Here is a 16,957-nt window from a genome sequence, read left to right as displayed (position 1 = left end):
GTGCAGGCCCCGCGCGGTCCAGGCAGGACTGAGCGGTCTTCAACAACACAGACAATAAAAAGTCTTACACTACGCCCCGGTGACAGGCTGGGTACAGAAAAAATAGTAAGAACGAGTGCTACCAGTCTGTTGGCTTTGGACAGAGTCTGCGAGGGGAACGCCGAGTAGACGCCTAGTCTTGAGAACGTTTCATAGCCTGACGGTTACATATTTCGAAACACGGTATTACACGCGCCACACTGGCTCAGTGGTACTCGTACGGCTCATGTAGTGTTCCCAAGTTTCTGTATAAGACGGCGATCTCGCTGTGGAGGGCCCCGCGTCTTGTGAAGCTGGATGGCAGCCGTCCAGACGTAGTGTTGCCAGTGGCTTTCTCTGGGTACGGACCCCGCTGCAAATATTCCATGTGAACAGCGGTCACTTGAACAAATGTAGCGAAGGAGGTTTTTTTTGCTGGGGAGATTCCGCGAGGGATTGCCGTTTCTGTGTTTTTTAGGGGGCTGGCGGTCTAGCCCGGGCTGAACCGCCAGCCCCGCCGTATTGAGCGACGTGTGGCTTGTCGCGCGTACGAAGTTGTTTCGAGTGCAAATAATTCTGTTTTCATGAGTGTCACCGGCTTTTGCTTCCATGGCGCCCTCTCTGGAATCACCAGGAGAGTGCTCTGAACCCGAAAGCATTTCACATGAGGAAGATGCCATTTCTCAAGGTGACCTCGTCGGAGACAGTAGACGCTCATGCAGATCTTCCGCTGACATCTCCGAGAGTTTCTCTTTTGCTTCTGATGGGGATCGGGACGGAGCGGGGCAGTTTGACACTTTCCTGTGCTCCGTCAGCGAGGCTTCGGTTCCGTCGCTGTCCTCGGGGTCTTCGTCATCGAGCTCGGGTTTTACCAGCCCCCCGGGAAAGTTTCGTGCCCACTTCGCTCAGACAACAGAAAAAGTTGAGCTACTTCGGCGGTACCTGGGCTCGTTGCTACAGGGCTTCAAGTCCCTGGTGCCAGGAAGATGCGACGGAGGTGCCTCTTGCACTTTGAGCCAGCGGACGGCGGGGTCAGAAAAGTCACGGAGCAAGGCCCCGCTCGTCACGCTTGACTTGACTCAAGCAGGGAAGGAGAAGCCGCTTTTGCAGAACTGTATCCGGAGTTTAGGATGGCGGGCGAACGAGTCTTTCTTCGCAACCGGTAGGCACAGGTCCGCGGAAGAGCCCTGTTCTTCCGATTCGTGTCGTCAAGACCTCGTTTGCCAGCGGAAGCTCCTCGGCGTTGTGAAGGTGCCCCAACCTTGCGCCAAGCAAGTCGTTCAGGCGGGATCCTTGCACGATGCAGGTGGAGCTCGGCAGAGCGCTTGGTCAACACGCCCCCGTAGCAGGTTTCTTTTCTTTTGTTGATGTATGGCGGTATGTCTCTGGGAAGCTGCGGCTGTTTCACTGTAAGGAGTTTGGGTACCAAATCGGAAGGGAAAGCACACTGGTCAGTCCTTTCTCGAATAAAGATTCACCAGGCCCTGAAGATGGTGTCTGGCCGAAAGGGTGCTTTCTTATCTCGTCACGGATATATCAGAGAAGCTACCAACTGGGCCTGTCAAATGCCGGTTTCCGTGAACAGGTTCTGGGAAATCTTAGTTTCTTGGGCAGTAGCCTAGGAGGCGTGCACGGGTGTCCTTGAGCCTGTTCTCTTCTGCGTACACAGGAGACGTGGCGTGGCTGGGTTCCGCCATAACCGACTCCGAGCACCTCGACTACGGATCTGCTTGCCAAGTTGTTAACCGGCTGCCTGGCTTCCACGAATTTGCCAAGAAACGGTGGTTGGCCCGCGTCATGTGCTCGATGGCTCGGCTTGATCCCGACGGGTTCTCTTTTTTTCCGAAAACCTGGCTTCTACCTGAGGACCGTGCCGCTGTTGAGGAGGCGCTTCGAGGACCTGCTATAGATCCTTCACAGTTCTGCGCCAGCTGGCTCAAGCCAGACGGAAGTATCAATAAGAGTTCTACTCAGGGTTCTCTTGGAGGCACTCAGAGAGGCAGGCCTCAACGAACGGGGACGGCGCTGGCTTGCCCCCCAACAGATACTGGGACCAGGCGTTCACAAAGTAGCGGTTTTAGCCTTTTGCCATCTTGGTCGGCAAGTTTACCGGCGGAGACAAAGACTGGCGGAGCTACGCGGTTGGTTAAGACCATCACGACGCATATGTCGGCATCAGCAAGAAAGGACCGTGTCTTCATTCTAAAGCCAGATGCAGGAGCCCAGGGCGCCGGCTTGCGACTTGTTTCAGGGCTTGATCAAGTCCCCGATCATGTCTTGGAAGGTCAAGATGGTTATATCGTGCAACAGTACATTTGCAATCCGTACCTTCTCAACAATCGAAAATTTGACTTCCGAGTATACGTGCTGGTGACCTCTGTCACCCCGAAGCTTCAGGTAGGTCTCTTTCTCGGTGCATAAGCTCTCGTACCTTCTAGCCCTGACCCTAGAGCCTTCAGAACGTGGGGTGAGCGTCAAGTGGCACATGCAATCTTGGTGCCAGTGCATTGTGGTTCTAGCTGCCTGCCGCATGAATGTTCTGTGGGTGCGGTCCGTCCGTGTGACAGCTAGCACTGGCGGGGTCCGCTTCTGGGTATCGAGCGCTAAACTGCGCATTATCACCGACAGTCCACCCTGCCCCGCGTGCTTTCTGCCATGCAGGTTTTCCTCTCCCGGCGAAGTCTGGTGCGGTTCTGCACGGAGGACTATCAGCCTCCTCGCCCTGACAACATGAACAATGAATTCATGCATTTGACCAACTATGCCATCAACAAGGATCATCAGCATTTCGTGCGCGCCTCACATGTACACGACCGCTCTAATAGCAAGCGACTTCTAGACGATGTTTTTGAAGAACTCAGACAAAACAGTGAGCGTCTGTTGCGTTTGCTTTGTCTCGTTCCGTCTGTTACTGTTGTTTCTATGTCCGATGTCTCGCGCTACTGCTCGAGAAAGACGCCAGGCTGTGGATATTTGTGTTTTCGGGACACCTCATTACTTCCACATCATCAAGGCAACGATGTGTTCAGCTAACCTTCCGGTTGGGCCAGCTAAGATTTGGTGGGATTTTGAGCAGTAGTCGTGAATTTCGTGTCTGCGCGGAGCACAGCCTCTTGGCTTCAGTAGTCGCCTCGATTTTTTGTCGCTGTTTGCTCACAGATGTCGACACGGAGGCGGTATGGTCTCAAATTGTTGCGATAGTCGGGAAGGTCATGTCGTCCCTTGCTCCTCTGTTGTCGCTCAAGTATACCAGCGTTTATCGTCAGCCGTCACCGAGATCGCGGTGTTTTCAAATCATCGGTCTTGATATTCTTCTAGACAGTAACTGCAAAGCCTGGCTGCTCGAAGTCAACGGTAACCCATCGCTCCGTTCCGGTAAGAGCCGACAACAGTTCTCCCATTTTCTGTGCCTACATTGCGCTAACCAGTGATTAGGATCTTTGTGTTCTGTGTTTGTCCTGGAGCGCCTTCTTTGCTGAGACACCTGGTCCGGTCACGGGAGTCGATCTAGGCGCGTATTGCCTATCAAGGCCGGGCAGTCGGTTACTGTTCGTTACGACCGCGGTGACGGCACGCGGACGAGCGTATCTAGTTTCCCTAGCAGGGGGGTGTACCGCCAGGATAGTTGCGATGCGCGGAACTCCCTGTAATTGGCTTGTGGCGACGACGCATCAGTCCCCGTCTATAACCGATAAGTTTTTGTGCAACCAGCTCTCCAAGTGTCTTCAGGAAAAGTGGCTTTGTCCAGTCGGGAATGGTGGCGTCACACGAGTGGTCGGGTTGAGATTTAGTTCCAGTCAGTTTTGGATGCTGAGCACTTTTGCTTGCATATGGTAGCACGGGGTAGCGGGGGCGGGGCCGGCTGAACGTCGTTATAGATCGTGGTGAGGCAATGTTTGCTGTGTGCCGTACGGCAGATTACGACCTGGAGACCACAGCCGGGTTCTCCGCAACAGTGGAAAGTCCTCTGGATCGCCGAGTCAAAGAGCCTCTAGTTTCCGAAGCTCTGGTGATCGTCTATTTCTCTCTTCTCGCACCTGCCTCTCCAGTGCATAAGTCAACGTCAAAGAAACAGTTTCCGAGAAGACTGTGTATTTCAGGAGAGTGTCGCACAGCGTTGCCACCTTCCCCCGCTTTTTTGGACGGTGCCAGGGGGGGGAAGAACCAGCAGCGAGGCTTCGCCCGGCAGTTGAGTACCGTCTCACGGGGACGGACGCGCGAGGGTGGCTTCGCTTGTCGGGATGGAATTGACACTTGTGGCTCGGTTCCTATTTCCATGGATGAGCAGGGGCCTCACCGGAAGTCTATCGAACGCGCAGAGGACCGACTACCGCATACAGGGGTTCAGGGTTTGTCGAATTCGACTGGCAAGCCGTCCAAGTCTCTATCTTACTCGCAATCCGAAGCTGCCGAAGGTTTGGTATCCACATACTCAAGCGGAGGCGTTGCTTCTCTTCCGCCGAGGATGCAGGGCGCCCCGCGTCCGACTTTGGAAGGGGAATCGTTGAACGGCAGTCGGTCGTGGGTCCGCAGGAAAACTGATGTCGCGAAGGCGGCGACACAAGGAGTTCCGTCGCCGAGCGCGTCTTTGGGGCGCGCCGGTGCGCGGCGCTTTCTGTCTGGTCGTGAAGCTGGACTTCTTCCCAAACAGAAAAAGAAGTCGGTGAAGCATGGGGATGAAGCTTTTCTTCTCAGAAGTTTGCCAACGACGACTGCAACCGCGGTCACGAGTGGCACAGCAAGGACGGCTTGCAGCTCTGAGTCAGCTGTAGCGCGCCGCAAGCTTCGATCTTCTGCTTCGTGCAATTTCAGAACTGCTCAGTCACGGCGGATGCGTCCGGGGGAACGTGAGATGTCCCTTTCGTCTACAGCTCTCTCCCCTGGCAGCGGCCGTTCACGATCACTCGAGACTAATGGGCTTGTTCAGGATTGCAGGGCGCAGCCTTCAGGAAGTGGGGCTGTGGTATCGCCGGCTGGAAGAAGCCACGTGCATATAAGAGATTCATTGGATGCACACGGCGGTCTCGCTGAACGGCAGGTTTGTTCAGATGCTGCCGGCGTGCAGCTCACAGACGTATCAAACATCGACGCTCAGGCGACAGGACGGCCGGTAGGCCCGTCTGACACAGTGGCAGCAGCTGGGAACTGGGGTACCGATGACCACACGGGATCGACAGAGAGGACGCACTGTGGTACAACCTCTTCAATGCAGGAAACACGACCCTGTTTTCGTGGTGAACCAGGGGAGGATGGATCCGAAGCTGACGGCGAAGGTACAGTAACCCACGGTTGTAGCCGTGGCTGTATCAACCAGCTATCAGCAACAGGAAAGTCCCCAGCACGTTCCTCGCTTGCTGGGGGTGAGACCCCCGGCGCATGCTCAGCAGGGCAAGCATTAGAGGGTCGCCAGTGTACTACGGCGTCATTGCGAAGACGGCGGAGCGCCCGTCACAGGAACCGATCCTTACGCGCAAGAAGAGGTGACGGACGGTCGGCCAACGACGACTTTTCACTGTTTGGGCTGTCCTGCTGTGTATGGATGCCAATACGCTCGGAGCCGTCAGACGCTGTTTCATCGACAGATATGCTGGACATGTGCAAGACAGTTTTTGTTAAAGCGATATCCTTCCCGTCTACTTGTGCTGTCCAGCTTGATCACTGGGTTGCGCTCGTGGCTCGCACTCGCTTGGAGGAGCTTGTTGGGAAGCTGTGGGTTGCCGTCCCGGTCGAGTCTCATGATGTACAGCACTTGGCTGACCGACCTGGATTCATGCTAAAATCGACTAGTCGGACCTGTCGTCGTTTTGCGCAACGGCCCCTAGGGAAACGGGATCTTGTTTTCTTGTACTTGCAGAAGCTGAGGAACGCTAACTCCTTAGCTAATGGTCATTCCGAGGTTCGTGGGCTCTGCTTTTGGACATTCTGGGAACTGGTCTGCTCAATTGCCTCTCTAACTCGTTTATGTCTTGTCGGTTGTCTCTCGTCGGAACATGCGCACGGCTCAGAAGCGTCTCGTACATCACACTGCCGGGCAGGGGATAAGGACGCCAGTAGCTTCGGGCGTGCGTTCGTTGAGAGCAAGCGATCAAGCGCGTTTCTGCATCAGTCGGAACCAAAAGGCATCGACAGGACGCCTCTGACGAATACAGCATCACCGATATTGCCGCCTGAGTGTTCTGCGGATGAAAATCTCTTCAACAGTGGTAATGGGGTCCTCGGAGACCGCGCGTGTTCGTCTCTCCGTCCGAGTCCGGACTTCCACGCGGACCGGAGTTGTCCAGCAAGTGTTGAGGTCCAGGACCAAGCAAGGTTGACCGGGCAAGATGGCTCACAATGGCATGCTCAGGAGACTGACAGGGAATGCGCACAGGCGGGCCTCCGTTGTCACGCTGTTCGCGACCATCTTGAAGCCGGGTGCGGCTCGCGGCGTGGTGTTGAACTTCTGCCAGCTGGTTTCGGTTCGGCGTCTGTGGACGGTAGCGTGGTTCCTTATAAAGCGGCTAGCAGCAGCGCCGTACAGCGCCCTATGCAACCGCTACTGAAAGGATCTGTTTGTCAAAATCGTGAAAAGAGTCTCTCGCTCACCACGAGTGGAGGGCCTGTTTTTGTGCCATGGTGGCCGGATGTGGAAGGTGCGCTTGTGACTCTTCAAGCTCCCGAGCGCTTCGTGGCGGTAAGGCAGCTGTTGCGATTTTTGCTCGCCGGATTGGAGGGTGCCTGATTTTCGTTGTACATGCTTCATGACGGTGATTCCAGCTGATGGAAGGTCACTCGTGCAAAAAAAGGACTTTTTTTGTTGTTTCAAGAGGCAAAACCTAGTACAGTGTACTGGCCAGCGAGCCTCGGACCCGTGTGCGAGACAGGCTTGCTTTGCCACTGCCCGAGGGTCGTGTGTGCATAATTTTCACATTCGAAATAGGGTACGGTAAGCGTACGGCGTCTCCCGGGCGTAGTTAGGGGCACAGAGATAATCAGAGCAGTCCGGCTGACAGAGAAGTCGCGTTCTACCTTCTGGTGCGATTCGCAGAGACTACGAAGTCTCACCCCGGGGCACGGCATTACTCCGGTCAAACACCAGCACCACGCGTTGTTCGGGTTGTCCGCGACAACTTCCTGTGCTAGCACGGCCGGTATATTGAACTGTTGAACCTTACTCGTATCGGGAACTCACGCACTTCTTCATTGCTTTCCATACTCCCCCTTCGTCCTTCACGCATTTCCTCCTAGGTAGTCTATTACATCCGACGTGGACCCGAAATTCAGGCCTTGCTGTATGTCACGTAATCGGACTCAGGCTTCCTTAGGAGTCGTCGCTCCGCTACTGCCACGATGTTACGTGCCTTCTCTTCGTTTCTCCGCAGTTTCTATATGCAGCCGCCAGAGTTGTAGAGTGGTCTACCTTCCTGCGTCAAGGATCATGTGAACCTTCTACGTAACAACCATCGGACACAAAAAGGTCCGGATGTGCCGGCAGTTCTCTCCTGTGGGCGGCTTCCACCGTAAGCGTGACGGGAGGGGGCAATTAAAACCCATGGAAACTTTGAGGACGGTTTCTCGTTACGTGTCGTGGGCAGGCCCCTCAGGATACGGAAGAGGGAGTAGCTCACTGTCAAAGCTAAAGGGAGCTCAACGAACTAAAGGATCTAGGAAACTCAGCTCCCTTTGCTAGCTCACTCATTCATCGACAGTCGTTCACCGAGGCTCTCCACTTTGCATCCGGTGAAATCACCGAAAAATCACTGCGCTTGGAGATATTCCAGAAAGGTGATCTACTGGGAAAAAACTCCTCGGAAGCAATGAGCTTGGTCCGAAACTTGACTAAAGGCCGGGGACTCTCAGACATGCGCCAGACAGACAATCTGCACCCGGTTTTAGTCCAAGGTTGCCACGAACGTCTGTTCGAGCACTTCTCACACACTTCCCGAAACTCACACATTCCAGAGTAGAATCCGTTCTTTTTCACACACGTTGCACTTGGACGCTAAGCACAATGTCTCACTTCAATGGCCAGGGCCTCTCAATAGCTACAGCTGGCTCACAAACAAGGCTCTGCTACGAGACGAAGTGGTTGAAGATGCAACATATTCGACGCGGGCAGACAAAACGGACTCCTCGTGAGTAAACGCAAAATGCGCCGCGGTGATGTTGAGGATGACAGGAATAGATATGCTTGATATTTCCCGACTGCTTCCCAGGGGTCATCCCAAGCCGGTCCGTTCTCAGTGTTGTACCTGTAGATGCCCGATGACTTCCTTGAACGCGCGAAGGGAATGTGAGAACGGGGTTGTTTTAGTGAAGACAGCGGTACAGCGCCGGGCAGCGACCAAGAGCGCCTAGCAAAGGCGCAACACGTGGAGGAGAACTTTAGTCGCGACCGGCAGCATGGAATGTGTGACCCTGTTTTGGTGTCCTCTCGGCTATGGCGGCAACAGGTAAAGGCGGGGAGGAAGCGGGGGGCCAACGGGGTCGCGGTTCGGACCGTCTAGCATAAGTAACCGTGCCAGTGCGGTATGTCGACGCTTAACTCCGTCTATGTCTCTGCACCGTACTGCAAATATGAGCTTCGTGCGCGGGTGTCTCGTGTCCCCTGTGTACCCGCGTGTGCTTTCGACAGGATCGACAAAAGAAGTGGCTCCGACCGAGGAAGCAAAGCAGTCGATGGACAAGCCGAGCAGGCACGAATAGGCGGGAGTCGTCGCTTTCCTCTGTCTATCGTCTTTACCGTACTGTAAATATGAGCTTCTTGAACAGGAATCTCGTGTCCTTCTCGACTGCACCAGAAGCGCAGTTGAAATTCGCACAGCGGAGCTTGCACACATACCTTCAAGCCCCTCACGGACCAGCAGAGCATCCGAAGAGACAAGTCACGGCGGCAGGAACACTGGAAGCGTAGACTGGCTGGAAAGCAAGAACCAGCCGGCAAGAAAAAGCAATACAAGAAGATGATGGCGCTGAGAACACTTTTTTCCCAGTACCCCCTCTCACGCCGGCGCAGCGGTTCTCCTCTACTTGGCAGACAGACGACTGTTGAACCCAAAACGAATAAAAGCTGTAGGAAAAGAAAGCTCCCTCTCTGATATACACACTTTTTTTTTGTAACCCCGCCGTCTCTTCCCAAGTTGATTTGGCTCCTGCCTCTCTGAGGTGGAAGACGCGCCCTTCAGTGTTTGCAGTTCGATGGTGTGCACAGCGAAGAAACTGATAGCACCAGTATAGTTCCGCGTTGCGCTGCGTTCTCACTGCTGCTCGATGTCCCGCGTGGGGCTATGCCATGTTTCCTCCTCTGCCCTGCTCTGCAGGGCCGGTCACGTCTGGAGGGTCCCTAGGACGCCACTCCGGTGAGTCCTCGCTGCGAAAGGAACGGATCGCGCTTTCGTCGGGTGTTCGTCAGCCGTTATACTCCAGCGAGAGGTCGCCGTTTCTGGAAGCATCAGCCGGGCACCAACCGGAACGCGTTCGTGACTGTGTCTCCGGCTCTCTACGTCAGTAGAGAAAGGCTTCGGAAACCAAGGCACCTGTGGCAGTGGCGAACCAGAGTGTCATTTTCTGTAGGAGAGCAGCCCGCACTCGCGCACTACTGTGGGTTTGCGAGACGAATGTTAAATCCTTTTCTTGCCATCTGATCCCATTTACTGTAGGGGTTGAGGGCACTCCCTTTCAGTGACAGAGGTGCAGGAGTGCTCATGGCGAATACGGAAATTCTCTTGCCGGGACGGCTAGCTGTCGAGTGGGTACGGCTCAACCGGAGCATTGAGAACCCTCGTTCATCGACAGAAGACGGCCCGTGGCGTCTGTTCCAAATAACGTGTGGCGAGCTTTTCAGCCTCTAGTGGGAATCTGTCCCCCTCAGTCTTCTCACGTCTAACCTGTGTTGCAGCGTCTATTTTGTGTGACAGCATTGAGCTGGAGGTACGCAGCTGCAGGCGAAACGCCGCGGCCCACTACGGTAAGCCGCGCTTCGGGAGCGCGGTTGAGTTTCCGCAACTCTTCGACGGCTGTGTACCACCACCACTCCACGAAGGTAGCCAGCACTCAGCTGTTGAGTTCGGCGAGCCGCGCGTCTCAGGCGTTTGACGAGAAATAAACGTTATCTTTTGGAACGGCGTGGCACTCTTCTCATGCCGCCTTGTTCCGTTTCAAGAGAACGCGCCCAGACGACAAATTCTTGCTGCCAACTCTTTCCCGGGATCGGTCCGGCCTGTGCAAAGCAGCAGCGCTTGCTGGAGCAGCTCGCTACAACCGACGACGCTAGGGCGGTGAAGACGTGCCAGGAACGTGTTGGCAGGCCAAAAAGAAATCCATCGATGTTTGGTACAAAGTGGAACATGCCTCAATCCAGTTCGTCTGAAATTGTCTCTTACGGGGCTCCTTTGCGCCTGTGCTCCCGAGTCATTTTCTCCAGGGAGTAATGAGACTTCGCGCGTGATCTTTACGCCGTCTAGCCTCATGCTTATGGTGGCGGAGGGCGTGGAAGGACACTTTCTCGTTTTTCTTCCAGAATTCTTTTGTGCGGTTGTCGGGAGACGAGTACCACTTTCGCTTCGTGCGTTTTCGTGCGTGATCGTCCCTAACCCGAAACACGGCTGAAATCCTCGGCTGCCCAGTCCTGTCTACGGAGCTCGTGCGGCTTTGCGGTTCTGTATTGTTACAGCTGCTTGTGAGATGGGCGCCTGTAGTGCTGTGTTTCTTTTTGAGTCGTTTTCAGAGGGTTCGCCTTGCGACATGTGTTTTTGCCAACTTGTTTGGGCTTTGGTGTGCAGCCTCGGTTGTCCCGGTGTTTTGGTCTTCAGCTCGAGCAGGCTCTAGTGGCCCTCCGCAGTTCGATAGGCTGTACTCGATCTGCTTCTTTTTCTTTGCTATCACTTGGTGGAAGGGCGCCTTTTTTTTCGCCGGTGTCAAATCTCGCCTCTTCTCCGAAGGTGCATGTCTAGTAATCGCCTAGTCAACGGCGACAGCTATCTCGTCTACCGCCTTCCGCTTCGACTGCTCACCTTGGGAAGCATAACCTTCTGGTCAACCTCGTGCATCATTGGCATCTTGTCGGCTAGGTATCTTCCTTCGTGCATGCAAAATGGGCAATTCTTTGCAGAGCCCTCGTGGTAGCCATTACGGCTACTCAAGCATGGCCAATGCGGAGTGCTCTCCGGTTCATCATGTGATGGACGCGGGGCAGAGATCTGCCATGCATTCTTCAGAAAGTCGTTGCGGAGCGATGTGTTGCCAGTCTGGAGGCAGGAAAATGGAGCAGTACAAGTCCAGGTGCGTGTGCACAACACCGAGTCTCGCTGTCAGTTCTGTGGAAAGCCGCAAGCTCTCTGCAATGCGCGCTCTCGCTCTCATTTCGTCTCAGTATCGGTATTTTCGTGACATCCTTGCAGAGAAGTACTAGATGCCTACAGTTGTCGCCAGTGCTTCATGTTTTCATTTATTCGGTTGTGTCTCCCTTTACGGTTCCGCGGTGGCAGCCTAGCCGTTTGGTATGAGCTGTGTTTTTATGAGTGTATGCGTGCGTAATGCCGTCTGTTCAGGGAAGAAGCTTTAGCCAAGGCACGTTTTTACCGCGACCGGAACTTCGATCTCGCGCTGCACGCGTACAGTGCGGCTTTGGATTTCCCGCGTACCTCAGGGGGGAGCCCAAGCAGCCCCAACGAGGCTGGACATGTTTTGCACTTAGTAGGGTTACCTATGTCAGCGGAGTTGCAAGGGGATCGCTCGCGGCAATCAGTGAATGGCGCAGCCGGTTGTCCACCAGGCACTTTTTTCATGACACCAAGAGGAGTTGGGGTGGGGTGTTTTGATGCGTGCCAAGACTCGACTGCCGTGTCGGACACCTGTCAGGAGGGTGGGTCGCCGTCGGAGCAGCGGCCTGCTGGTGGAAGCAGCAGTGCAGCGTCGACTGCTTTTACGAGTAGTGGAGATGTTTCTCGATTAGCATCTGAAGAGGACATAAATGATATGTCTTTGGGCGGGCAATCAAAGAAAAGAGGTGCTCAGTTCTCAACCTCTGTACCACCTGCAGCAGCCGCGTTCAAAGGGAGATTTTTCCAGAGTAGCTCCAGCTCCCTAGCTCTAACAGTCCCTCCACCTCCGTCATCAAGCACTCAAGGGGGAGCGGGGAGCATTCCAGGAAGCGATGAGGATGAGAGGAAGAGAGACGACGCTTTGTGTGCGAAAATTTGCGATGAAATCGCCCAGCTGTACCTAACACACGGTGATAAGGAGGAGGCACTAAGGTACTATAATAAGGCAACAAATCTAGCTCCCCACATCGTCGTCTTCATTTATCGTCGCGGAGTTGTTCTTCAGCTCCTTGGACAGGAGGACGCGGCTATTCAAGCTTTCCGACGAGCTCTACAAGTGGAGCCACATTACAAAGCTGCTCTCTTCAACTTGGGGACATGCCTCATGAGGAGAGAAAGCGGAAGGGAGGAGGCTCTCAGAATTTTTCAGAAACTCATGGTATTGGAACCTGCAGATCACCAAGTGAGCTTACCTAAAGGATTTGGACAGCTCTAAATTTCCGTGCATTCTGTTGGTCAGCATCAATTAGGCGCCAGACATGCAGCGTCTTTTTTCTTGTGAACGAGTAACTGATTTTCACTGTAGCATGAAACTTGTAGCCAGTGCCGGTACGACGACAGACAGGCTCGGCCACGCCGAACTCGTCACGGTCAAAGCGCATTTTCCTGCATGCGTAAGTTGACCAGTGGGTTTTCAGGGGGTGAAGAGTTGTTGCGCTATGGTGAGCCCTGAGTCCCTGGGTTTGTCTATCAGCGCGTGCAGTACGGGGCAACACTTGGAGAGGCTCCAGTTATGTTCTGGACTGTATCTTACATGTACACGCTGTGGAGTTAGCCGAGATCCATTGTATTGGCCTGTCCAAAGTGAGTCGGAGTGTGTCTTGGCGTCTTGCAGGTGTTCGTGTTACAGATACACTCATGTTTAGTGATGCAAATCCAACTTTTGCTGTGCAGGGAGGGAAGGAAGGAACCATGCTTTACAGTATTTCGTGTACATGTACTGGGCCCATCTGTGTTTTTCATTCCATCTTCTGTGTGGTCTCAGGTCTTGTCCTTAGTAGCTCACTGCTACGAGATGGATGGTCGCTACGAGGAGGCTCTGGCGTACAGACAACGGGTGGTGCAGCTCGACCCTCAAAATTTTCGAGCGAAGCGCGAACTGACTCAGTTGAAGCAGCAGATATTGAAAGAAAACGGGGATGAGCTGGGGACAGCACGACTTCGAAGAGCGGGAACTGTCATCTAAGAATACGCCCATATGACGGATCTTCTGGGCACCATTATACTCGCAGAGGTATCAAGCTTGGATCGGACCCGCTGTTGAACGGGTGGTGGGTGTAAAGGCTGTTGCTACTACTTCACCCGAGTATTCTTCTTCTTCGATGAACGAGCAAAGCCATCTGCGGGTGTGAACAGAGAAGGGGAAAGTAGAGTAAGGAAGGGACAGAAGTTTTCTTGTTGCTTGTAGAAGCAATCAATTGTCCTCTTCCCTGTTTGGTATCACTTTTGTTGGTTGGTATCGTTTTTCTGTCCGTCGCCACTTTGTGTAACTGTCGTGTATTACTGATTCGCGCAGCTGTTTTGTCGTCCATACAACACGTATGTCAGCTAGGAAGGTGGTCCCGGGTATGGGGGTGTTTGCGGCCAGGAGAAGCAACGATGCAGAGTTCCTTCCTGTCACTCTCGGAGGCAAGGAAGAGACGGAGGCTGTCTTCAGGTGGTAGGGAAATGGGGGAAATTCATATCTGGTATGACTATGGTTGTCTCAGTATGTATACATACATGTAAAAGACCGCTTTCCTTTTTTCGGAAGTTTTTCCTGCGTCTCTGCATATTCATACAACAAGAAGTACTCGAGCATTCAGTCCCACTACAGTATTTGACTGTGCACTTTTCATGGCGACACTAGCATCTTCTGTAGGAGAGTAAGGTGAAAGGCTGGCTGTTTTGTGTGCATGTTGTTGATATCGTGACCTCGTTCCTTTTCTTGGACGCCGTGGTTCTCTAGCTGCAGACGGTTGGGAGGTGGAAACGTGGTCCTGTATCGACTAGGGGGACCGGCGCACCGCATGTGTTTAGTCGTTTCTTCTGTGGTACAGGGCATTCGTTTTTTGCCTCTGTACATTCTTTCCGGCAGAGAAGGGGGGGGCACTTCCGAATATATCTTGTTTGAGGATGTGTGATTCTCAACAGAATACGGCGCGGTAGCCATCTCACTGAGTACTGCTGTTCACTTCTTCATTTTTTTAGTTGGCACCACACCTGCCGCAGTGTGCTCGTGCTCGCGTTTGTTCTTTTTGGGGTACCCGTCTTCTTGTGTTTTCCCGTCACCTGTGAACTTCTCTCCTTGGGGAGAGCGGAAGGACAGATGTCGTAGGGATGCGCAGTCGCTTTCATTCACGGGGCTTGTTGTTAAGCAAGATTGTGTTCGGCTAGTTATCGGAAATTGTGAGGGCCTGGTGAGAAGCAGAACCATGTAACACGGGGCACGAGGACGGGTTCAGCTGACGTTTTTGGCCGCTGGTATCTAGACCAGCTACCCGTTGTTGTCGCGGGGCCCATGTCTCACGCGCGGCTACACGCGTGACATGTCATTCAACCCGTAGATGGTCTGTACTTGGCGAGCCCTCTGGAAACGCGAGAAGCATGCCGCTTGGGCTCTCCGGCGGGTAGACGTTCGTTCCTGGTGCGGCCCCTCGTTTGTCGCGTCCTGGCAGTTTTCTTCCATGGGTAACTCCAGAAACCTGGACAGGGCGATCGGGACAACACTGTTACAGACGTCGCCGAGCGATGCTGTTAGTGAACCTCAGTAGGAGTCATTGAAGAAGCGTGCAAAAAGGCGTAGATTGTTAAAAAGGGCTTCGCGTGCGCGAACCTCGGATATTTCTTCCGCACTGCGGAGAGCTCGAAGACCGCAGGTTTGAGCGCCGTGAAATATCACATTTTGAACAGCTTAGAGAGGTGGCTGTGTGGTCTCGAATCTACGCAATGTGCGTTCCTGGTACACCGGTGATCTCGAAGAATCCTGTCGTTGATGTAGGGAACCCGTGAGGTGTAGTGTACCCGATGCTAACCCGGACAGGCCGCCACAAGCGCCGGACGGTGCCACACTCAAACACCGCCACGCAGTGCCTTATTAGGCTAGCGGTCTCTGTCTTCTCCGTTGCAGAGAATTGGGGTTAGCCATTCGTCTGTGGGGGTGTTCCAGCTGTCAGGCACAGAGTTTTCGAACCCGCATGCTGCGTGGGGTTTGAAGTAATACCTGTTACTTGTAAGCTTGCAGCGTAGACACTGCCAGGTTAGACCCTGGCAGAATGCAAGAGGAATGGCCAGGGGGCTCAGGAGACCTCGTCTCCCCTGATTTTGGAAAGGCAGTGCAGCGTTTGCTAAAGTCAACCCAGGAAACGGCTCGTTGGACCAGGTCTACGCAGAAACCCGACAACTGGAAACAGGGTTGGTTCTTCCTTCAGTGAGAGCATCAACTTCGGTCTACAAGTGTTGGCTGCGGCGCTGTGGGGTCTCGCGAAATCCCGGAGGCATCCGGAACTCTCGTGAATCCCGCTGGCGGCGCCGGCGAGCGGCCTTGTGCTAAGCGGGAAAAAGCGAGAGCATCTGCTCACGTGAATGGGGTGGGATTTGAGGTAAAAAACAGAGTGTGTGGGGTCTGTGCTGTTGGGGCCGCGGTCGACGACAGCAACCCATGGCAGTAAACCTTGCAGTCCCCAGTTACCTGGAAGGGGGCATCTATTTGTCCATGTCTGTCCCTGCCGGCCGTTGCAGACAACTGCAAGGTCCGGTTGCACGACTCGCGGGTGGTCCGGCGGGCTCGACTACACAGGCCCATTACGCACTTCAGAAAGGAACGGAACATACGCCCAACACCTGTGTTTTCTTGGGCTGCTACCTCCACTTCACTGGAGGTGTATCGTGGAGCCTCGGTGTGCAATTCAGTGAGATGAGGCGTCTGTGAATGCGGCGGGGGAGAGCGCCCTCGTGAAGCATTCCTCGGCGAACCTTCGAAGAGCGGCATTTCTTTAGGGTGTCCGAAGTTCCGCTGAATCTTTCCGGATAGTCGTCCACTTGTGAAGACCAGAATCCTCAGTCTCCGTAGTTTCAGTTGAGGCATGCTCCTGCGGCGCCAACAAGCCATAGTAGTTGCAAGTTGCGGTACAGCGCTGTCTGAAGAGTGTTTGTGTGTATGGCCTTTGCATACTTCTATTCATCTTCTATATCTAGGAGTGTCAGCCTACTGCGGGAGGCGTTTGGGTGACTCTCCAGCCGGCTCTTTACGTTGATCTTGCGCTTCCTGTCCGAAGCAAAAGCAGGTATGCCCACATCAGCTGTCCATATGCACTGCTTGCTGCTGCGCCTTTTCGGCGGCGAGAGCAGCGAATCGTTTTGTGAGCAGGTTCTATGGGCGTGACGTGTAGACACGCTGTTAACGAGATGGGGAGCCATACGCGCACATGCAGATAGAAGTGTGACCACATACACACAGTGTCTACGCGATCTGCGCCCGCGTCCATCGGTTTTCTCCCTCCTCCAATGAGCGCAGCTCCAGCCGCTGCTCTCAGCCTCCTAACCCAGAAGTGTACCTGTAGAGTTACATGTAAAAGCCATTTTTCTTTTCCCTGTGTTCTAAATGGGTGATGTAGTCGTACTGCTATCAATTGTCGTAGCAGCCTTCTCGATGCCAGTACGGAACACACATTGATTGAGCATCTGTATTTTGAATGCGCTCTTCAGGCCTCATCGGAGAAGCCTATCAGTATGGAACTAGCTTTACCCCCAGGAGAGAACAAGCCAAAGCCTGCAGCAAAACAAGCCTGGTCCGGCCGCGGTATCATCCGTGGGGTGAAACGGAAACAGTCACGCACGGCCGAGTGTCAGAGGCAAGCACGCTGTAATGATTCTTGGTG

General features: G+C 54.0%; 2 protein-coding genes across 2 annotated transcripts; both read left to right on the top strand.

The window, feature by feature from the left end:
• Positions 1-371: 371 nt before the first annotated feature.
• On the top strand, positions 372-6,900 carry CSUI_011059 (tubulin-tyrosine ligase family protein). Its single transcript, XM_068071160.1, has 5 exons — positions 372-1,180; positions 1,688-2,415; positions 2,680-2,887; positions 3,178-3,393; positions 3,936-6,900. Exons 1-5 carry the CDS (start codon positions 628-630, stop codon positions 6,737-6,739), a joined length of 4,509 nt encoding a protein of 1,502 aa, XP_067916865.1. The 5' UTR covers positions 372-627; the 3' UTR covers positions 6,740-6,900.
• A 2,973-nt stretch (positions 6,901-9,873) lies between these two features.
• CSUI_011058 (tpr domain-containing) lies at positions 9,874-14,654 on the top strand. The gene is made up of 3 exons (XM_068071159.1): positions 9,874-11,277; positions 11,547-12,501; positions 13,084-14,654. The coding sequence occupies exons 1-3, from the start codon at positions 11,090-11,092 to the stop codon at positions 13,282-13,284; spliced, it is 1,344 nt and encodes a 447-aa protein (XP_067916864.1). The 5' UTR covers positions 9,874-11,089; the 3' UTR covers positions 13,285-14,654.
• The last annotated feature ends 2,303 nt before the right edge of the window (positions 14,655-16,957 follow it).

Source organism: Cystoisospora suis, assembly GCF_002600585.1.
Source record: "Cystoisospora suis strain Wien I chromosome Unknown contig_9474, whole genome shotgun sequence".
Classification (NCBI taxonomy): domain Eukaryota; phylum Apicomplexa; class Conoidasida; order Eucoccidiorida; family Sarcocystidae; genus Cystoisospora; species Cystoisospora suis.
Note: the sequence above shows the minus strand (reverse complement) of the source record. Positions and strands in the feature narration are given on the sequence as shown.